Source organism: Mastigoproctus giganteus, chromosome 3, assembly GCF_048544385.1.
Source record: "Mastigoproctus giganteus isolate SK-2022 chromosome 3, ASM4854438v1, whole genome shotgun sequence".
NCBI lineage: Eukaryota > Metazoa > Arthropoda > Arachnida > Uropygi > Thelyphonidae > Mastigoproctus > Mastigoproctus giganteus.
In genome coordinates, this window is record NC_143577.1 from 48,593,729 (window position 1) to 48,618,516 (window position 24,788).

Here is a 24,788-nt window from a genome sequence, read left to right on the forward strand (position 1 = left end):
CTGCCACCTAGTGGTTCCTTTATCTGCAAATTCTTAATTCCTTTATCTGTAAATTCTTTAGAGATTTAACGGATGCACTGTTTTCAAACTTTTGAATAATTTCAAGTTTTTGTTTAATTTGAAAGCACAACTCTTGCATTTGCCTATCATTTTCGTGATTTCTAAACAAAAAAAAAAAAAAAAAAAAAAAAAATAGCTACTACCACTATATAAAAAAAAAATTCCGACATCCCTGACTAAATAACAAAACAAAATTTGTCCTTTTGAAGTGTGATGGAACATAACAATTGACGCGACACACTAAATCAGACTAAACATTTGGTCTCTCTCTTTTTTTTTTTTTTTTGTTGTTTTGAGAGGTAGGTGTGAAGATGGCGGGGGTTGCAAGATAATAGGTACACTAATCTCCCAGTGACGACTTATAATGCCGCTTCTTGTCACTTATTTATGACTTGCAAAATATCTGTTTATACCTATTCTAGTTATTACTTGAATTTTATGATTTCTGGCTGATTTTTTTTATTTATTTATTTTTTTTAATTTGGAGTTTTGAAGTGTGTCGGTTAATCCAATCCTGGTAAATCGAGTGTCTGCTGTACTTTATTATTACTGTATTTATCTTATCTTATCTTCCTTCATAGATTAGGCGATCCACCTGTTCCGATTTCGAAGAGGTCTGCCCATCTTTTCTTTGGTCTTCCTCTGTCTCTTTTTCCTTTTGCTTTATATGTATAAGGTAATTTAGGGAATCTATTGTCTTCCATTCTTTCTACATGTTGTTTCCATCTTTGTCTATATTCTATAATTTTCCATTAATTGAATAAATCTTGAATTCCTTTCTAATATTTACGGTTGATATTTTATCTAATTTTGTACATCCTTTAACATATCTTAAAAATTTCATTTCTGCAGCTTGTATTCTATTAATGTCTCTTTGTTTCGGTATCCATGTTTCAGAACCATAAAGAAGTGTTGGTATTGCCATTACTTTGTAAAATTTCAATTGTGTTTCTTTCCTTGTTTTCTTATCCAGAGTTCTTTTTATTGTTCCACATATATTTTGAAAATTCACCAATTTCTGGTTCATATCTTCTTCGATATCATATGTTATATCACATCCTAGATATTTAAATATGTTTACTTGTCTATAACTATTTTTGTTCTCACCGTATTTTTCCCTTTAAAAGCCATTGTTCTAGTTTTCATCGTTGATATTTTAACTTGATATTCTTCTGTTATTTGGTTTAATTTAAATACTACTCTTTGAAAATTGTCTTCACTATCTTGAATAATTACTTGATCATATGCAAATAACAGTGTATTAATCATATTCTTTGTATTTAAATATATACTGTATTAATTTCTTCTTTCCATTTACATATCATATCCTTGATATATATGTTAAACAGCATTGGACACAAGCTACATCCCTGTCTAACTCCTTGATTTATTGTACTTTCTTCTGTTAATTTATTACCTGTATCTATTACTATTTTTGTTCCTTGATATAAACTGTATTAGTTTTGTAAGATCCTTTAGGTATCCTTTATTACTCAATATGTCCCATAGTTTTCGTCTGTTTACTCAATCATGTTGGGATACAAGTTTAGAGTTATAATTTTGTACTGAAATTGAAATTTTATTGAAATTAAATCGAAATCATGACTCAGACCAGTGCAGCAAAGCAAAAGGCTCAGGCTAATGGGAGTGCTGTGGATCAGAGGAGAACTGAGGGGGGGCAGTTGCCCTCTGAATCACAGCCTTTTAAAATGCGCTGCTTGCATGATGTTTGCGGAGCAATCGTGTACGGGACATGATATTAACATGGGGGATGTTTTTGTATGCACACGATGCAAGGAGTGTAACGAAATCAGGCGACAACTCAGCGTTGTTATGGGCCTATATGAGAGATTGAAGAACAGAGTGGATGCCCTCAAAGGATCTAAATTGAGGGGCCCATCAAGCTCTCAGCTACCCACATCAACGTCAGAGATTGCACTTGGTCATCACGCAACATAGCGGCAACCCCCCAAGGGCAGAACGCGCTGGTCCCACAGGAACTAGTAGTTGTTGGTGACTCTATTGTCAGGGAAGCGGGGAACATGCTTTGTAAAAAGGATAGGTGGAATAGGACCAGGGTATGTCTGCCAGGGGCAAAGGTTGATGACGTTGTAGAGCGGATATCATCTTTTAAGGGCACAAAAGGTGATATAGCTGTACACGTTGGCACTAATGATATTAGGAGGAGGAGACCGGCAGAATTACTTAACAAGTACAGGTCACTGTTGAACAAAAGCCGAGAATTAGGGTTGAATTTGAAAGTGTCTGCAATTCTGCCCAGACACGATAGAATTGAGTATATGATGAGAGCCTTGTCGATCAATTTGGCCCTGGAAAGATTGTGCAAGGCTCAAGGGGTAGAATTTTTTTCAGCCTGGTCTGTACTTGTTAACAGGAGAGACTGCTTCTACAGGGATGGGATACACTTAAATAGAAAGGGTGCAAGAATATTTGCTGATGCTATCGAGGCAGTGTTAGATTGGTCGGAAAACTGTTAATAGATTAACAGTAGCCACTGGCAGAGGTGAAAGTGATTCTTGCACTGCTTCTATTGGAATGAGCAGAAGCCTGGAAAACAGGATGCAGGATATTTCAGAGACTGCTGGGAGCCATTGTGGAACAAGTAAACACATGGGTTGTGTTAGGGTAGCTAAGAAAAAGAACAGGTGCTTATATACTTGCGTGTACACCAATGCTAGGAGTTTGGTAAATAAATTTGATGAATTTGAGGTTTTTCTCAAAGCATCAAAGGCGCATATTGTTGTGATATCAGAGACGTGGTGTCACAAAGATATAAGGAATGCAGAACTGGAATTTGGGGAGTACAATGTCTACAGAAAGGATAGACAGAATAGGAAGGGAGGAGGGAGTTAGGCTATTAGCTAAGAAAATCCAAGGAAGTGAAGCCAGTCGACATCGCTGAACAGTTCAGTGTCAAGTCAGTTTGGTGTGACATAAGCATTGGGAGATCAAAATCGAAAGTAGGAGTGTGTTATAGGCCTAATGACTCTGATGAGTATAATAAGAAACTGTACAGGGAAATAGAGTGGGCCAGTAAATCAGAGAGTCTTATAATGGGGGATTTTAATTTCTCAGATATTGACTGGAATTTGTGGGTTGGTCACTTACACACTAGCAAGGGTTTTGTCGATTTATTGGATGATTATTTTCTACACCAGCATGTTTGGGAGGCAACTAGAGGGAGTAATACTCTTGATCTGATTATCAGTAGGGATTTACTCAAAGAGGTAACTACCATCAGGGGTAAAGGGAAGGGTTATTGCTTTCGAAAAGGTGACTATGATGGTCTGAGACAGTATTTAAATTCTATACAGTGGGGCCAACTGATGATGTTACCAACAGCAAATTCAAAATGGGAAGCAGTCAAAGAACTTATCTTGGAAGCTACTAGGCTTTACATACCATCTAGCCCCAGGGGCTCACATCTAGTGAGTATGGGCTTGGCATACCCAGGTTCCTGAGCTGGATATTATCATTCTTCTCTTTCTTGGTGACTCCTTTCTATTTCTCTCTCTCTCAGGGTAACTCGGGAATTTTTTTTTTTGGCAGGTGCAGCATAAGCCTCAGGCTTCCTTGCACTGTATGGCTAATAATAATAATAAAAACTAAGAAATATTGTTCAAGGTTTAGGCCTAAATGGATGTCAGATGAACTAATGAGACTCATGGCAGAGAAGAAAAATGCATGGGATACATATAAATTAACACGTGAAACAGAAGCCTATGATAGATATAAGCTGGTCTGTAACCAAGTCACAAAGGAGGTTAGGCAGGCAAAGGCAGATTATGAGAAATCTTTGGGAAAGGATGCCAAAAAAAACAGCAACATGTTCTTTACTTATGTAAACTCTAGAAGGAAGGGGATGAATCAGATTGGTCCACTTGATATCGATGGTTCAACTGTTGATGATCCTGCTCAGGTAGCTAATAAACTAAATGAATATTTTGCATTGACATTCAGACATGAGAAGTTATTCAGTGTGGGGAATGCCAGAGGTGTATTCAACTGTGGCAGTAAGCTAGATAATCTTGCAATTACTGAGAGTAAAGTGGAGGAGAAATTCTTGAAGATAAACACAAGAAAGGCATCTGGGGTGGATGGGATCTATCTAGTTATATTAAAGGAGGCAGCAAAGGAAGTAATCAAACCCTTAGCCATAATTATGGGAGCTTCCTTGGACTCAGGGGAGGTACCCATTTACTGGAGATGTGCAAATGTCACCCCAATTCACAAAGGAGGATCAAAGGCTGACACAAGTAAATATAGACCTGTGAGTTTAACTTCTGTTCCAGGAAAATTAATGGAGGCACTGGTTAAAGAAGCACTGCGGGATCATCTAGACAAGACTTGTTATAGCTCAGACACTGCATGGTTTTGTTAAGGAGGAGTCTTGCCTGACCAATTTGATTGGATACTATGATGCAGTCACAAAAGAACTGGATGCAGGGAATAACTTTGATATTATGTACTTGGATCTTAGAAAGGCTTTCAATACTGTTGCACATGGAAGAATGCTGCCCAAATTGGAGCAGTGTGGCATTGGAGGCAAATTGCTGCTATAGATAAAGGGGTGGTTGAGGGGGAGAAGACAGACAGTTTTAATCAATGGACACTGCTCATCGTGGACTAATGTTATTAGTGGAGTCCCTCATGGTTCAGTGTTGGGTCCATTATTGTTTTCTCTATTTATAAATGATATTGATGATGGTATATCAAGCTTAATGTCCAAGTTTCAAACGATACAAAGGTTGGCAGGGTTGTTAAGGACACTATTGACACTATGCTGCTGCAACAGGATCTGTAAAGGTTGAGCAGATGGGCTGAGAGGTGGAAAATGAAGTTTAACATTGACAAATGTAAAGTACTACATATGGGGAAACAGCAACCCCAGAGCAACGTATCAATACTGTGGTACTACACTGACAGTGGTAGAGAATGAAAAGGACCTGGGAGTAATTGTGCGGGCAGATATGAAGTTTTCTGAGCAGTACAGACGGGCTGCAAGAGTAGCTCATGGTGTCTTGTCAATGATATAGAGGAATTTTTCTAGCAGGGATAAGGAGGTGATTATTCCCTTGTATAAGGCAATGGTCAGGCCACACCTTGAGTACTGTATACAAGTCTGGAGGCCTCATTTCAAGAAGGATGTAGAGCTGCTGGGATGAGTACAGAGAAGGACAACAAGATTAGTGAATGGAACAAAGGGTTGCTCTTACGAAGAAAGGCTTAAGTTTTGCAAATTACAGTGTCTGGAGACTAGGCACCGGCAAGGTGATCTGATAGAGGTGTATAAAGACTTGAATGGTTTGAGCATGCTCATGCTGATGGGATTCTTCCTCTTGCTCAGAATAATCACCTGAGAGGGCATAAATTCAAATTGAGGAAAGCCATGTAGGATAGATGTGCGGAAATTTGCCTTTAGCCAGCGGATGGTTGGTAGGTGGAACAGACTTCCATCCCTTGTTGTGGAAGTTGATAGCCTAAATAAATTTAAGGCTCAACTGGGCAGATTTCGAACGAACGGAGGGGTGAAGTGGAAGTTGTTTTGGTTGATGCTGCATAAGCTTGCTTTCTTGCATCATATGCCTCTACTAAATGCTTTTTCATAATCTATAAATGCTAAATGTGTTTTTAAATTAAACTCTTTTCATTTTTCTATTATTTGTTTTAACTTAAATATATTATCTATAGATGGTCTTCCTTTTCTGAATCCTGCCTGTTCTTCTATTAATATTTCATCAGAGATAATTTTAATTCTATTATTTATTATTTTGCTATACATTTTATATGCTGTATTTAGTATGCTAATCCCTCTATAATTCTTTGTATTATTTCTGTTTCCTTTTTTAAATATTGAAATAATTTTTGCTATCTTCCATTCTTCTGGAATTTTATATTGTTCCCAACATTTATTAAATAAATTTAGTATCCTGGCTTTTAAAAAAATTCCTCCATACTTGATCAGTTCTGCATTTATAACATCCATTCCTTCTGCTTTCCTATTTTTTGTAGCTTCCAATGCCATTTCCAATTCTTCCTTCATTATCGGATCTATGTCACTAACTGGGTCTAAATGTATCTCTTCTGTTTGATATGTTGGTTCTTTCCACAATTCTTCATAATGCTTTTTCCATTGTTCTTCCTTTATTATATTTATTCTTGAAGTGTCTTTCTCTGTGCTATTCAAGTGTTTCATCATTTTATGTGCGAAATTTTTTCTTCCATGAACATCATGTTCTATTGTGCTTATAAATCTATGCCCACGACTGCTTTAGCCTTCCTTATTATATCTTTAGTTTTATTGCGTTCTTGTTTATATATTTCTTCATTCTTACTTGTCCTGTTTTGTATATATTTAAGATATTTATCTTGTTTATCTTGTATTGCTTTAGCTATTTCTTCATTCCATATCTTTATCCCCCTCTTCTTATAGTTTTTCCTGAATTGTCCTAGTGTCTCTTTTGCTGTCTTTTAAATTATATTTCGTATATTATTCCATTCTTTTTCTATTTGTTCTCTCTCCAATGTTTTACTTATTTCGTCTTTAATCCTTTTTTTCATACGGCGCCTCCGTAGCCAGGTGGGAAGGAGCAGCAGTGCGTAGCACACGCTTCTTGATTAGACCGGGGTTCGAGCCCGTCACCACCAAATACGGAGGATGCGGAAAGGTCAGAGAATGACCACCGCATATTCCGGAGCAATATGGCCTTAGTTGCTAATGCTCCTAAAAACCAAATAACTAACTAACTAACCTTTTTTCATATAAATTTTATATACTTTCTTCTTGAAGTAGATATACTTTATAACCCAACTCCTCCTTCCCATGTTTAATAACTTTTCTCTTCTTCCATTTAGCCCATAACTCTATTTTTGAAGCCACTAAAAAAATGATCTGAATTAATATCATATCCTCTAAACACCGTAGTATCTCGACATTGTTTTGCTAATTTTTGATTTACTATTACATAGTCTATTATTGATTGTGTACCTCTTTCCGACCATGTATATTTATGTATATCACGTTTTCTAAAAAATGTATTTGTTATCTTTAATTTATTAAATGTTGCAAAATCTCTTAATTTATATCCATTTCCATTTACTTTATTTTCTCCATAACATCCCATAATATTTTCCATTGGCTTATTCCCTACCCGAGCATTATAATCTCCCAAAATAACTATATGGTCCTTTTTTTTCTTATCTAGTTCTTTTTGTAGCTCTAAATAAAATTTATCTGTTTCTTCCTCTTTTCCATCTTCTGGAGCATAAATTCCAATTATACATAAATAACCTCTGTCTAATTTAAATCTTACTGTTATTATTCTATTATTTATAAATGTGTAGCTCTGTATTTTGGTTTTCCATTTCCGATCTATTAATATTGCTACGGGCGCCTCCGTAGCCAGGTGGGAAGGAGCAGCAGTGCATAGCACACTCTTCTTGATTAGACCGGGGTTCGAGCCCATCACCACCAAATACGGACAATGTGGAAAGATCAGGAAATAACCACCGCATATTCCCGGAGCAATATGGCCTTAGTTGCTAATGCTCCTAAAAACCAAATAACAAACAACAACAATATTGCTACCCCTCCACTAGCTCTTTCCTTTTGATCTACTCCACTTATCATTGTATAAGGATCATAATCTTTCATACTTTTTAATTTTTTCTTTGTTTCTGTTATTGCTACTATATTTACTTTCTTCTGTTTTAAATGTTTAAGTAGATCAACCTCTTATGTTCCATATTGCAATATTTAAAATGTCCATTATTCCTTTTTGTTTCCTTTTTCCAGTCCGAACCCGAGTCGTATCTCTTTGTCCGTCCGGTTTACCTCTGTGAGCTTAATGAGTTTTTATTTTTTTTACATGGGGAGGGAACCAGCCTCCCGCACAATCCCCAACCTGAAGGACCAGTATGTTACCCTTCGTCTGATCCCTACCCTTTGACCTGTCTGACTAGGGTGGCCCTACCAGTAGTCTAGCTACCATCAGCATAGCTCACTGTGTCATCGGGATACTCAAGTCTCCTCACCGCGATAAAGTGGTAACATTTCGGAGGGGTAACATTTTCAGTAACATTTTGAGCAGTAGGAGTGAAGACAGCAGGGGTTGCAAGATAATAGGTACACTAATCTCCCAATGACAACTTATAACGCCAGTTTTTGTCACTTATTTATGACTTGCAAAATATCTGTTTATACCTATTCTAGTTATTACTTGAATTTTATGATTTCTGGTTGATTTTATTTATTTATTTATTATTATTTTTTTAATTTGGAGTCTTGAAGTGTGTCAGTTAATTCAATCCTGGTAAATCGAGAGTTTGCTGTACTTTATTATTATCGTATTTAATGTTGGTAATGTCTTACTGTGTGTTTAATTTCTCAATTAAACTTTATTATACGTATGTATACATGTACAATAAAATCACTTTATATATGGGGTCAGCAGGTGTTCGCTTATATCCGTGGTTTCAGCCATCCATGGTGTGTCTTGGAACGTATCCCCCGCGGATATGGAGGTCTTACTCTATATGATATCCAAATTATTTTTTGCATCTATTTTATATTTAGTTGTTCGTGCATTGGCTTCTGTGGCCATAATGCACCTCCCAAAGTTTTTGCATTTTACTCTGATACAAGCCCGAGGCAGGATTCGAACCCGCGACCTTTGGGTTGCCAGGCAGGCACTTTACCCACCTGCCTAGCCCGGTCGGCACTTGCTCTCTAGCCTTCTGGAATTCTAACTATCTCCATGTTTAATTCAGCAACCCTACTGTTTGTTGCTTGCGGGTATTTTTACCTGGAGATTGTGCAAGACCCATGGGGTAGAATTTTTTTCTCGTGGTCTGTGCTTGCTAACAGGAGGAACTGCTTCTACAGGGATGGGATGCGCTTAAATAGAAAGAATGCAAGAATATTTGCTGATGCTATTGGAAAACTGCCAGATAGGGGGGGATTCACAGACTAAAAGATTAACAGTAGCCACAGGCAGAGGTGAAAGTGATTCTTGCACTGCTTCTATTGTAATGAGCAGCCTATGCATTATGGCCACAGAAGCCAATGCACCAACAACTAAAAAAAAAAAAAAAAAAAAAGAGAGCAAGTTGTTGGGGACTTCAACAGCTGCTGGGAGTCATCATGGAATAAGTAAATACATGGGTTGGTTAAGAGTAGCTAAGAGTAAGAACAAGTGTATGTATACTTGCATGTACACTAATGCTAGAAGTATAGTTAATAAATTTTTTGAATTTGAAGTGCTGATCAAGACATGTTATAGGCCTAATGACTCGAATGAGTACAATGAACAATTGTACTCATTCGAGAAAGTACTCAATTGAGAAAGAGTGGGCTAGAATCAGAATGTCTTATAATAGGGGATTTTAACTTTCCAGATATTAGCATTAGTAGAGGCTTATGATGCAAGAAAGCAAGCTTATGCAGCATCAGCCAAAAAAAAAAAAAACCCCTTCCACTTCATTCCTCCGTTTGTTCGAAATACCTGTCCAGCTGAGCCTTAAACTTATTTAGGCTATCAACTTCCACAACAAGGGATGGAAGTCTGTTCCACCAACCAACTACCCGCTGGCTAAAGGCAAATTTCCACACATCTATCCTACATCTGTCTTTCCTCAATTTGAATTTATGCCCTCTCAGGTAATTATTCTGAGCAAGAGGCAGTATCTCATCAGCATTGAGCATGCTCAAACCATTCAAGGTTTGAGCATGCTCAATGCTGATGTACACCTCTATCAGATCACCTCGCCGGTGCCTAGTCTCCAGACACTATAATTTGCAAAACTTAAGCCTTTCTTCGTAAGAGCAACCCTTCGTTCCATTCACTAACCTTGTTGCCCTTCTCTGTACTCGTTCCAGCAGCTCTACATCCTTCTTAAATTAGGTCTCCAGACCTGTATACAGTACTGAAGGTTCGGCCTGACCATTGCCTTATACAAGGGAATAATCACCTCCCTATCCCTGCTAGGAAAATTCCTGTATATCATTGATAAGACACCATGAGCTACTCTTGCAGCCCGTCTGCACTGCTCAGAGAACTTCATATCTGCCTGCACAATTACCCCCAGGTCCTTTTCATTCTCTACCACTGTCAGTGTAGTACCACAGAGTTGATACGTTGCTCTGGGGTTGCTGTTTCCCATATGTAGTACTTTACATTTGTCAGTGTTAAACTTCATTTGCCACTTCTCAGCCCATCTGCTCAACCTTTCCAGATCCTGTTGCAGCGTCAGTAGCATCCTTAACAACCCTGTCAACCTTTGTATCGTCTGCAAACTTGGACATTAAGCTTGATATACCATCATCAATATTATTTATAAATACAGAAAACAACAATGGACCCAACACTGAACCCTGAGGGACTCCACTAATAACATTAGTCCACGATGAGCAGTATCCATTAATTACCACTCTCTGTCTTCTGCCACTCAACCATCCCTTTATCCATTGCAACAATTTGCCACCAATGCCACACTGCTCCAATTTGTGCAGCAGTCTGCCATGTGCAACAGTATCAAAAGCCTTTCTAAGATCCAAATATATAATATCAAAGTTATTCCCTGCATCCAATTCTTTTGTGACTACATCATAGTATCCAATCAAATTGGTCAGGCAAGACCTTCCCTTAACAAAACCATGCTGTGTCTGAGCTATAACTGACACTGTCTAGATGATCCTGTAGTGCTTCTTTAACCAGTGCCTCCATTAATTTTCCTGGAACAGAAGTTAAACTCACAGGTCTATAATTACTTGTGTCAGCCTTTGATCCTCCTTTGTGAATTGGTGTTACATTTGCACATCTCCAGTCTGTGGGTACCTCCCATGAGTCCAAGGAAGCTCTCATAATTATGGCTAACGGATTTCTTACTTCCTTTGCTGCCTCCTTTAATATAACTGGATAGCTCCCGTCCACCCTGGGTGCCTTTTTTATGTTTATCCTCAACAATTTCTCCTCCACTTTCCTCTCAGTTATTACAAAATCATCTAGCTCACTGCCAGAGTTTGCTTCACCTCTGGTATTCCCCTTCCTGAATAACTCCTCATGTGTGAATGTAGATGCAAAATATTGATTTAATTTGTTAGCTACCTGAGCAGGATCATGAACACTTCAACCATTGATATCAAGTGGACCAATCTGATTCATCCCCTTCCTTCTAGAGTTTACATAAGTAAAGAACTCCTTGCTGTTTTTCTTTGCATCCTTTGCCAAAGATTTCTCGTAATCTGCCTTCGCCTGCTTAACCTCCTTTGTAACTTGGCTACAGATCAACTGATATCTATCATAGGCTTCTGTGTCACATGTTAATTTATATGTATCCCATGCATTTTCCTTCTCTGCCATATGTCTCATTAGTTCATCTGACATCCATTTAGGCCTGAATCTTGAACAGTATTTCTTAGTTGGTATGTAAAGCCTAGTAGCTTCCAAGATAAGTTCTTTGACTGCTTCCCATTTTGAATTTGCCGTTGGTAACATCATCAGTTGGTTCCACTGTGTAGAATTTAAATACTGTCTCAGACCATCGTAGTCGCCTTTACGAAAGCAATAACCCTTTACCCCTGATGGTAGTTACCTCCTTGAGTAAATCCCACTTCAACACACTGTGATCATTGCCACCTAGTGGTTCCTGTATCTGCAGATTCTTAATGCATGGAGAATCACTACTGATAATCAAATCAAGAGTATTGCTCCCTCTAGTTGCCTCCCAAACATGCTGATTTAGAAAACAATCATCCAATAATTCCACAAAAGCCTTGCTAGTGTGTGAGTGACCAACCCACAAATTCCAGTCAATATCTGGGAAATTAAAATCCCCCATTATAAGACTCTCTGATGTACTGGCCCACTCTATTTCCCTGTACAGTTTCTTATTATACTCATCAGAGTCATTAGGCATATAGCACACTCCTACTCTCAGTTTGATCTTCCAATCCTTATATCACACCAAACTGACTCGACACTGCACTGTTCAGCGATGTTGACTGGCTTCACTTCCTTGGATTTTGTGTTTCTTAACTAATAGCATAACCCCTCCTCCCTTCCTATCCTGTCTACCCTTTCTGTAGACGTTTCATTTCCCAAATTTCAGTTCTGCATTACTTATATCTATGTAACACCACGTGTCTGATATCCGAACAATATCCGCCTTTGATCTTTTGAGCAATACCTCAAATTCATCAAATTTATTTACTAAACATTGCATTGGTGTACACGCAAGTATACATGCATATCTTTTTCTTAGCTACCCTAACACAACCCATGTGTTTTCTTGTACCCCAATGACTCCCAGCAGTCTCTGAAATATCCTGCATCTTATTTTCCAGGGTGCTGCTCATTCCAATAGAAGCAGTGCAAGAATCACTTTCACCTCTGCCAGTGGTTACTGTTAATGTATTAGTACTTGTATCCCCCCAATCTAGCAGTTTTCCGACCCACCCAACACTGCCTCGATAGCATCAGCAAACATTCTTGCACCATTTCTATTTAAGTGTATCCCATCCCTGTAGAAGCAGTCTCTCCTGTTAACAAGTACAGACCAGACTGAAAAAAATTCTACCTCTTGAGCCTTGCACAAACTTTCCAGGGCTCTCATCATATACTCCCTCCTATCGTGTCTGGGCGGAATTGCAGACACTTTCAAATTCAACCGTAATTCACGGCTTTTTTTCAACAGTGAGCTGTACTTGTTAAGTAATTCCGCCAGTCTCCTACTCTTAATATCATTAGTGCCAACGTGCACAACTATATCACCTTTTGTGTCCTTAAAAGATGATATCTGCTCTACAACGTCATCAACCTTTGCCCCTGGCAGACATACCCTGGTCCTGTTCCACCTGTCCTTTTTACAAAGCATGTTTCCCGTTTCCCTGACAATAGAGTCACCATCAACTACTAGTTCCTTTGGGACTAGCGCATTCTGCCTTGGGATTTGCCGCTGTGTTGCGTGATGCCCAAGTGCAAGCTCTGCCTAGTCTCCAGACACTGTAATTTGCAAAACGTAAGCCTTTCTTCGTAAGAGCAACCCTTCGTTCCATTCACTAACCTTGTTGCCCTTTGATTGGAACTTGTGGGTTGGTCACTCACACACTAGTAAGACTTTTGTGGATTTATTGGATGATTGTTTTCTGCAGCAGCATGTTCGAAAGGCAACCAGACTAAATTCTAAGTGGGAAGCATTCAAGGAATTAATCGTGGAAGCTCCTAAAAGTTTCATACCTATTAAGTAAAGAAATCCTTGCTGTTTTTCTTAGCATCCTTTGCCAAAGATTTCTCGTAATCTACCTTCCCCTGCCTAACCTCCTTTGTGACTTGATTTCAGACTAGCTTATATCTGCTTTAGGCTTCTGTGTCACCTGATAATTTATATGCATCCCATGAATTTTTCTTTTCTGTCACAAATCTCATTAGTTCATTTGATAACCATTTAGGCCTACACCCTGAACAATATTTCTTAATAGGTATGAAACTTTTAGTAGCCTCCACGATTAAGTCCTTGAATGCTTCCCACTTAGAATTTGCTGTTGGTAACATGATCAGTTGATCCCACTGTACAGAATTTAAAAACTCTCTGAGACCACTGTACTCACCTTTACGGAAGCAATAACCCTTTCCTTTATCCCTGATGGTAATTATATCTTTAAGTTAATCCCACATCAGTACACTGTGATCACTGCCACCTAGTGGTTCCTTTATCTGCAAATTCTTAATGCATGAATGATCACTGCTGATAACCAGATCAAGGGTATTACCCTCTCTGGTTGCCTCTCGAACATGCTGCTGCAGAAAACAATCATCTAATAAATCCACAGAAATCTTACTAGTGTGTGAGTGACCAACCCACAAGTTCCAGTCAATATCTGGGAAGTTAAAATCTCACATTATAAGACATTCTGATTTACTAGCCTACTCTGTTTCTCTGTACAATTGTTCATTATACTCATTCGAGTCATTAGACCTATAACACACTCTTACTCTTATTTTTGCTTTCGCAGTGATTATGTCACAGTGCACTGTTCATCTATATCAACTGGATGCACTTCTTCTGATTTTATGTTTTTCTTAACAGCATAACACCTCCTCCCTTTCTATCCTGTCTATCCTTTCTGTACACATTGTACTCCCCAAATTCCAATTTTGCATTCCCAATACTGTGTGACACCACGTCTCTGATATCCCAACAATATCCATCTTTGATGTCTTGACCAACACTTCAAATTCATCTAATTTATTTACTATACTTCTAGCATTGGTTTACATGCAATTATATGTGCACCTATTCTTATTCTTAGTTACCCTAACACATCCCTTATACCCACCTATTTCTCGATGACTGCCATCAGTCCCTGAAACCCCCAGCACCCCTTGCTCCAGGCCGCTGCTTATTCTAGTAGAAGTAATGCAAGAATCACCTTTACCTTTGCCTGCAGCTACTTTTAACCTTTTAGTCTGTGAATCCCCCCCCCCCCAAGCTAGCAGTTTTTTGACCCACCTAATACTGCCTTGATAGCATCAGGAAATATTCTGGCACCCTTTCTATTTAAGTGTATCCCATCCCTGTAGAAGAGGTCTCTCCTGTTAACAAGTTTGAACATTTAATGTAATTATGCTGATACAATATAGTATAATCTAATTCAGCAACAGTATGAGGAGTGTTTGAAAAGTTTGTCACCTGAGTATGAAGGGTTTTTTTGAGGATTCTGGTAACATGACACTCTTTTTAGCATAATCATCTTTAGAGTCAGTATACTTTGCTACTAATGCTGCTACGTGTTTATTCCAGCTACAAAGCAAGCTTTGTCTTGGGCCTCCAGGAATGCATTCACTGCAGCAGTGATGTCATTGTTAGTGGAAAGATGGATGCCAGCCTGGTATTTTTCCAAATTAGGAAATAAGTGAAAGTCCCATGGTGCTAAATCTGATGAATATGGGGCATAGTCCAATATTTCAAAGCTACACTCAAATGCATCCATGGCAGTGACAGACTTTTGAGCAGACATATTGCCCTTGTGGAACAAGACTCTTTGCTGAGTTTTCCTCATCATTTGTCTTTGATGTTTTCACACAGATGCCTTACAAGGTTTACTGTCTGGCCTTTTTGAAGGTAATCCTGTGGTCTAAGTGTCTGGCCTTTTTGAAGGTAAACACTCCACTAGCAACACTCCACCAGCATTCCAGAAAACTAATGCTATCATGTTGCCAGCAGAAGGAATTAACTTGGCTTTCTTTGGAAGGGGAGAAGAGCCATGTTTCCACTGTTTGGAATGCTCCTTTGTCCCTGGCTGAATGTGATGGATGCATGTTTTTTTTTTTTTTTTTTTTTTTTTATGAAAACGTGTCATTGCATGGTCACAAACCTTACAAGGAAATTTGCAGGATCTGCTTGAAAATGATGCAAATGTTCACTTGACTTAACTTTTGATCTTCTGTCAACAACTTTGGGACTCATTGTGCTGACACCTGTTCATAGTGAGAACCTCTGTTATTATGTCATACGCACATTAAGATGAGATGCCGAAGATGCTGTACCAAATTGTCACTTTTTTGCTCATGGATCACCAGATCATGCACATTGTCAACAACTTCTGGACTGATGGACTTTGCAGGTGTTCCACAGCTTGAGTCACCTTCCAGGCTCTTCTTCCCTAATTTAAATTCTGCTGCCCACTTTATAACTATGGAATAGGAAGGGGTACCCTCTCCAATGTTGTAACCATTTCCAGTTCATGAATTGCCTTTGGTTGTTGTTGTTTGGTTTTTAGGATCATTAGCAACTAAGGCCATATTGCTCCGGGATATGCGGTGGTCGTTCCCTGACCTTTCTGCATCCTCCGTATTTGGTGGTGACGGGCTCGAACCCCGGTCTAATCAAGAAGCGTGTGCTATGCACTGCTGCTCCTTCCCACCTGGCTACGGAGGCACCAATTGCCTTTGGCATTAGTCCTATTTTTCCTAACAAGTGACTGATTTTTTTCTATCTTTCCTCATTCACATATAAATGAGGTCAATAGTCATATGTTAATTACAGGTTCTGAAGTCAACAATAATATGTGAATGAGGAAAGATGTTCATCTTTCCTCATTCGCATATTATTGTTGACAGGACCTATAATTAAAAAAAAAAAAAAAAAAAAAAAAATGCATTATTGAAACTGCATGACACTTGGTAGGTTACTACTTCAAGTGTTATACATTATGTACAAAAACTTTTAACCCTGTAGTGCTATCCCTTTTGTACTCAGGCCACGAACTTTCAAACCTTCCCCATATTAAGCATGAAAATCAAGTTGTACATTTTGCATTGATTGTAGAGTGTAGTAAGATTAATTTGTAAATTATGTATGTACAGTAATTACTGTATATGGTTGTATACAGGGTGTCCGTAAATGATGTTTCTGATTTTGATATTTTTTTATTCAGAGTTACTCATGAAACACATACCAGCTAAAAGATCACTTCAGTAAGTTTTATGAAGGTACATAAAGTCATTAGTAAAGTTCAATGTGGGCACTGTGAGCAACTCTAGCAATATTATAGCTTTATTTAATCTCCTGCCACACGCTGGGCTTCATTTCACGATCAGTTTTACCAAAGGCCTCTGTGATCTGTGCCTTCAGCTTCTGCAGTGTCATTGGTAGTGGAGGGATGTTACACATTGTCCTTACATAACCCCACAAAAAGAAATCCATTGGCATCAGATCAGGCAACCTCAGAGGCCATTCCATATAACCTCCACGCCCACTCCAATGCTGAGGAAGATGTTCATTCAGGTACGACTTCACTTCATTATGAAAATGCCAATGGGCACCATCTTGTTGATAAATCACATCTGTAATGTCCTCCTGCAGCTGTGGAATTAACAATTCACTGACCATGTCCAAGTTGGCGAACCCTGTCACCGTTGGTTCAATGAAGAAGAACGGCCCATACAGCTTTTCTTGAGACATTTCAACAAAAATGTTAACTTTGAGACTGCCCTTTCATGTTCAAAAAACTTATGGGGATTTTCACCACCCCAGATTTGTAAATTGTGTCGATTCACTTATCCTGACAGGTGGAAGGTCGCCTCATCACTGAAGACCACTTTTTTCAGAAATTATCATTGTCAGCTGGTTTTTCAAGGAAGTTGCAACAGAAGTCAAACCGCTTCACTTTGTCCGTGGATTTCACTGTTTGCAACATCTGTAATCGATATGGGCACATTTCCAAAGAACTTGCCAGACAGTTGTTTTTGCTACTTTAAGTTCTCTACTTGCACTGCACATAGATTCGCAGCCTGTGAGCAAACGCCTGTCGAATGGCTTCAACTCTCTCAGTGCTCACTGACAGTCTGTCCGCACTTTTATGTTTACATATCACAGCCCTCAGTAACAAAATGCTTGTACCAAGCACGAATTGATGGTTTACTAGGAGGAGCCTTCCCGTACTTTCGTTGAAACTGTCGCCGGACTGTAACAACAGATTTTGTTTCATGAAATGCTAACTTACAGAATTCTTTCTCTGGTCCGGTTGCCATTTTGGCGAATGTAGCGCTGTGTAGTGGGTAGAATGCAAAACTGGCAGTCGAGTGTCAATTTTAAAAATGATTGAATTGATCTTTCAGCTGGTATGTGTTTCACGAGTATAGATTGAAGTAATTCTGAATACAAAAATATCAAAATTGGAAACATCATTTATGGACACGATGTATATGTACACTATGTATATGTGTGTATACCTACAGTTATATATTGAGGCCTAACCATAGACAGGAGAATTGGTTTTAGACTTTAAAACAATCTGTCAAAATGTGCTGTTTTAGTGACAGAGCATGTTTTAAAAGTTATGAAGGTTCATGATAGTGTTTAATTCACTTTCAGAGTTATGCTGTGTTTTAATAAAAATGACATACAAGTTGTAATCCTTGATGAATATCCTTCACTGAAACTTCTTGCTTAACCTCTTGCTTATAAGTTTCTCTTCTTTATTGCTACTAATTTCAGGTTCCATTATGTCTGCAATGAATTCCACTTCATTTATGCATATTGTGAAGCCACAATGCCTGTATCCACTTCAGCATAGTCATCAAAACACATTTCCCTTTAAGTTTTCATGATGATAGACAACCTCAAAAATTTCTTCACTGTCAGACTGCTCTTTGAAATTAATAGAGGAAGAAGCATTCAAAGCTTCATTCATTGTAACATTCAAGGTGACAAATCTGGCTACAAATTGTTTGAAGCAACTGGCGATTATTTTTTTTGTCAGCCTTATTTCCATGTTGAAACACATAAATACAGTGGCAGACAAAAAAACTGCATCACTCCTGTGAATTTTGCTAATAATGTGTTTTGTGCTGCATTGTGGGTTGCAGAAATGTTCAAAATGCATATGTTAGATGTGTTAGTTATATATCTCTGTGAATGAAATCTAATAAAGACTCCACCTGATATACCTAAATGCCATAAATATCTTCCCAAAGTTTATGCGTAATTATAGAAATATGAGAAATCATGCAAATGGAAATCGTAACAACCAAACATACATTTTATTGCATTTACATGTACAAACTGAAATGACAAGATAACATAATAGTATTATGTACTATTATAATATTATATACTATTATTATACTATTAGTACTATTATTATATACTATTATTATAATAGTATTATAATAATATTATGTACTGTAAATCAACAAAATAAGTCCTCAGTATTTTGTTGTTCCTTCTTGAGCTGCATTTACAGCCTTGCAACGATCTGGCATAGAGTTAATCAACTTCTGGATATACGGTTACCCAATTTTGTGATACCACACTCTTACAGTGCTCTCCTGCAGCTAAATCTTACTTGTTTGCTTCTTCTGAGCAATTTTAGATGACATTATGTACCAGTTTTCCAATAGGGTTCAAATCTGGACTGTTGCCAGACCAGTCCAACATTGTAATGCCAGCATTTCTAAGGTATGACTGTGCCTTAAGGGAGAAAAACGAGGGAAAACATTGGTGTAAGTATGTTTTAAGCCTTGTGAGACAAGAAGACAAACTCATCATTAAATCTAAATAGCATAAAACTTACCAATTCTGCTGTGTGGCAAGGTGCTGAGTCCTGTTGAAAAATGCAGTTTTGGATGTCTGTGTGGTGATCCCTAATAAAGGGGTTTCAGGCACTCCTCCAAGATAGCAATGTAGGTTTCTGCATTCACCGGTCCATTAATAAACTTAAATTGTCCCACCCCTTTACTTATTATGCATCCCCAGACCATCTGACCGATGGGGAACTTTACAGTTGGTGTTATGCAGTCAGGATGCTATGCCTCCGATTTTCGTCTTCTGACCTATTGCTTCCCACTCGAGCCATGCAGGTTGAATTTCAATTCGTCAGAAAAGATGACAGTGTCTCATTGCTGTTTTGTCCATGAAACATGTGTTTTAGCCCAAGCAAATTGCTTCTTCCTCATTTGTTGGGTCAACAAAGGCTTCTTCTTGGGCCACTAGGCATACAGACCACATTCCGAAAGCCGTCTTTGGATAGTTCGTGCACTTGTTTCAATACCAGAGGCCATCTCATAGTCTGGTTTTAGATCAGGAGCACTAGCATGGGATTACAAAGGCATAGCTATTTCAAATATCGATCTTGGGAAGGCGTAGTCGCTTTCTTATGGCCTGATCCAGGTCTTCTCTTCACATCACTGGTTTCACACTTTAATTTCAGCACCCCGAATACTGTTGACTGGTGTCAGCCTATTTTATCAGCGATAGCACGTGTCGAAAGACTTTCATGAGACACAGAAACAGCTACACTTTTTTTTCTTAGTGTCAACTGAATATATGGAGCCATGCTTACACCTCTGCAAAACAGGATACTAATGAGATGTATACCCTTCCAATGCTATATTTATAGAAATGGCTGATGCAACACCTTGCAGTTACTGTCTGATGCAATAGAAGTGTTATCTGATGCAATACCTTTGCTTTGAGACAAACAAATGACTAATCAAACAATTCTTATACGTTTCACTATAAATGTTACTTTTTTTTAAGGTGATGCAGTTTTTTTGTCCGCCACTGTATATTTGCAGCAGCTCATTGATTTTGCAATGGGTCTTTTATTTTCAAAACACCACAATTTTCTTTAATAGCATTCTTTAATAGTTCTTTTAAAGCTGTGAATTACACATTTATCAAGTGACTGAAGAACTGATGTCATATTAGGTGGGATACTCAACAGAGATTGCATGTAGCCATTCACTTGGCAATGAGGAGTCAGTTATCCACAAACCAACATTTTTCTATTCTCTCCCACTCAGTTTGCAATCCAAGTCTCTGATCCATTCTTCATAGATTTTTGATGACATCTAACTCTTTTGGTTTACTCTATTCATAGTTGGCAATGTCTTGAAACCTTTAAAACATTGGAGCTTCTAGGCTTTCCCAAAAATTAAGAGAGAGAGAAAGGTTCTCTGTGCCAGATGTGTTTGCTGCTAGGAAAGTGATAACTTGTTGCTTTGCCATTTTTTTGACACTATATTTTTTTATCTTTAAATGTATTTTGTCTGGTAGCAACTTAAAAAAAAAGAAAGAAAAATTTAGTTTCATTTGCATTGAAGATGTTCTGGTCATATGTCAACAAAGCATTTTTAAACAATTCTCCTTCCATTCCTTTGTAGCTTCAGCGTTGACAGCTGCACTTAAACTCTTTTGATGACAGCCCATGACGAGCGTTAAATATCTACAATTGTTCATTGGAAGACTTGAAATCTTGAACAATTCATCTCATGCGCAAATGATTCAGCCCTTAATTTCTCTCTATCGGAATGTATACATCATCATCATCATCATCAGCAAGTGTACCTTTTCATGACCTGGACACTTCACTTTTCAGGTTTTTTAACTGGTGCTGCAGATTTCTCCAAGCTTTTAATCTTTCAGATTGGTGAACAGTAGAAATGCTGAACTGTTTAGAATGTATGCCATTATATGCAGCTTGTAAAATCTTAATTTTGTTTATGATTATAAAAGCTACTCACTTCATGGGAGCCATATTGATAAATATATGATCAATGCATACTGTATAATGAAATGAACTTCTAGTTGAAGTTAATTTTGTTACATCAGAGTGATTTTTCACTATAAACTTGGAAGCTTGTCATTAGCTTCAGTAAATTAGTGTTCTTTCATGAATTTTTGGTGGAAATTTTTGGGTCATTAGAGAGAATTAATTTGTTTTTCAAGGTCATTATAATGAATGTAAATAGCAGTAGGATTGTGGGAAATCAGCTGAGACCTACTTGCTGGAATGTTAAAAAGAGGGTTGCTATAAAGAGCTTCATCTCTGTGTGCGTGTGCACCTGTTTATATATATATATATTTACCATACAATTTTGAATAAGGACACAAAAAATTAATTCAGAAGAATAAAATAGCATCAAAACTTCATCATTCTGAATTATTAAAGTTAGGTGCTGATGAAGTATGGTTGTTGGATTGTAATGCTTTAGCTATAGATATGTTAACTATTTTTGATAGTTGGATTTTTATAGTTTCTTTTATTGCTAGATACGTATAGATGAATTGGTAAACAAATGGTCAGGATCAATTGAAATGGGTGTGACAACCCATAATCCTGCAGCATTGAACTTTCCAGCCACAATGACAAATATGAGATCAGGTAAAATTTTGCTTCTTATATCTGATATATATCAGTTAAAGGATATTTTTTCTATAGAAAATGTTGGTACTTTAGCTGGAAATTAAAGATACATCTCTGCATTTTGTCTGAACATAAAATTATTGATTTAAAATTTGGAATAAGATATCTTCACAAAGTTAGTGACAAAACTCCTTCCAGCAGTGACATTCCATCACATCCAGTTCCAGAGAATCTAGTGACAATGTATGACAATGTATCCATTCTGAGGCCTCTCTTCCACTAAAACCTTGACTATTCAACCCAAGAAGTTAGCTAGGATAGTAGCCATGATGTCATAAGTCTGCTTTAAATAGCTCTACCACCCTCAGCTGCATATCCAGTTCTTCATCAGTGCTCTAATAGCAAATCCATCTAACCCCTCTAGTGGGGAAAGGTTATCAGACCTGTATAGTACTCTTCAGCTCGCAAGGAGTCCAATACAAAGAAACTTCAATTCTTTGTGGTTATTCAGGCCATTTCAGCAGGCACATTTCTCTTCTGCCTCAACAGGTAGTGTGCTTTTTGTATTGGTATGCCCACCCCACATGTGCATTCTTTTTTTATATTTATATTTTTTTATTTTTTAGTGTAATATAGTGCAGTTTAAAATATTTTATTATACTCCAAAGAAGGAAGTGAGCAGCTTTAAATACATTGGGTTATGACATAATATCTTTTTCTAAATTCTAAATCAATAAATATTTGCAAAACCAAAACACAGAGCTATATTTTTATCCTATGGGGAGTTGCAGGGTGGGTCATTTTTACACTCTCCTCATTATTTTGTTCTGACCTCACTGCAAAACCATTCTGTTTTCTCTGGAGTAACTTTTAAATCATTATAAGGTAGGTTTTTTCCATAGTCTCTCTTTTAAAAATTCATGAAGTCTCTTGAGTAGCGTGAGGGCATGCTATATCTTGTATATATCATTTCAAACAACTGTTAGCAGGCTTATTCTCAGTTTACCTTTTACACTGAATTTGAATTTAACAAAAATGCATAAAGAAAAAGTAGTTACATTTTACTATTTGTAAATGTGTTTTTTTTTTATTTTATTTTATTTTTTTTTTTGCATTGTGATGTACTCAGATACTTGCTGTCATTAAGTTTGTTAGATTTTGGGTCATTGCATAATATATATTGTTTCTTTAAATTATCCACATTTTTGATGACTGAGGATAATGTTATGTAGGTTATGATTCACATGCTATGTAACTTGCTTGTTGGAACTTTGCATGATTAATGGGAGGAGTAGAACCATTTCCCTGCTTTTACTTACATGTTGCATTTTATGTGCGGTATGATTAACCATCTCATAGCCTTGATAAATGGAACAAGACAATGACTAGGACACTATCTGACTCAGTGGCCTAAAGTAAGCTGTCTCAGATCACTTTAGCCTTTGTTCCAGATAGTGTCCCAGTCCATTACCTTGTGACTCTCATGTTTAATGATTGGCAGCAAGTGGCCAGGTTCCATTGCTGTTTCTGACTTCTTTGTCCAGACCTACATGTGTTTATTAGAGGAAAATTACTGAAACTATACTCACTGGTAGAAATTACTGTTTGCCAAAAGTTTTCAGGCTGCTTAATCATATGATCAGCGAGTACAGTGCAGTGTTTAATATTTTGCTGCAGTTAATGACTTCCAACATATGTTTTGCCTTCTGTAGCCTAATCATTCCAGAATAGGTTGTGCTGTTTTTGCTCGTTCTAGTAAAACTAGCAAGGTATTGGTTGCAAGAATTTTCTGTATTATTGGTAATGGATTGTATGGCCAAGCAATCTTTCTTCATGTTCAGAGACCATTTGGACCAGTGTTTAGCAGTTTTATCACCTGAATTTTGAAAATTATTGATATTTTTAATGGTCCAACAGACATCTTTAAATCATGTTTGGTTTACCCTTACTCTTCCCTCACTCAAATCAGTTAAAACACCTGACAGTGAATAAATGGAGATATGAGCATGGACTGAAAAGTAGATGCTTCTTATTGCATATCTTTTGAAGGAATACAGACAAATCAAAAAGAAAAAATGTTTAATTTGGTATAGCATTTAATTTTGCTTTTGATTTGGTATATTATTTTTTTATATATGCCTTTCTTAACTTGATACATTCAATCCAGTGCTTAACAAGTTTTTGTGTGCTGTTCAAGCAAAATTCTATCAACTAGGAAGCCAGCCATCTCTTCATGACTGTTTCAACTTTTTCATTTGAGTCATCTGTTGCCTTGGTTTTTTTTTTTTTTTTTGAAGCTTTGGGAGGGGCCACTTAGAGAAAAATATGGGCTGTAGTGATAATGTGGAACAACTTCAAATCTGCATGGCAAAATTCTTGATAATGTTGCATGAGAATGATCTGCACTGAGGTCATGCATTGTCATGTCAAAGTAGCATTGCCGTGCTTTACTCATTTCATTCTTTTTTTGAGATTGTCCAGTATCTGTATGTGCTGGACTGAATTAATTGAGGTCATTTTTCCAAAAATTTGGTTTGAATAGTGCCCATAGAGTCCCAGAAAACAATCAACATCATTTTGCTCACTGATTTTTTGACAGCTAATTTTTGAATGTGAAGATGGTTTATAACAAAATTCTTTGGACTGTCTTTTGTTAGTTTTCTGGATCATAGCAAATCCAAGATTTGTATTCAGCCACAATAACATTTAAAAATGCATCTTATAGGTCTAACATTTTTGGCAATCAGAAACTCAAGAATTGCAAGTTGTTTAAATCACATACTCAAAGATGCTTTCATTTAAAACAATATAACTTGTAAATGACCAACCACACAGAAATGTTATTGTGCATGTACTAACAACATGGAGAATTTAGTTGGATTCAGAAACAACATAAAGAGTTTGGGACTTGCTGTGCTACTTAACACTAAGGTTATGAATTAAATATTACGTTTCAGCCCACCCTTGTATATCTTGAATCCAACTGTTCATGCATGTTTCTCGTTACAGCTAATGAGCTCAAGCTTCTGTAGCACTGTACTAAGTTAACTTCTTCCAC

General features: G+C 37.5%; 1 protein-coding gene across 1 annotated transcript in view; it reads left to right on the forward strand.

Annotated features, from left to right (window-relative positions):
- The window catches only part of Neurl4 (neuralized E3 ubiquitin protein ligase 4), a 636,447-nt gene that overhangs the window by 70,678 nt on the left and 540,981 nt on the right, over nucleotides 1-24,788 (forward strand). The window contains exon 4 of the mRNA XM_090369970.1: nucleotides 21,637-21,748. Coding sequence (XP_090226096.1) covers nucleotides 21,637-21,748 — 112 coding nt within the window. The remainder of the gene's footprint in view (nucleotides 1-21,636; nucleotides 21,749-24,788) is intronic.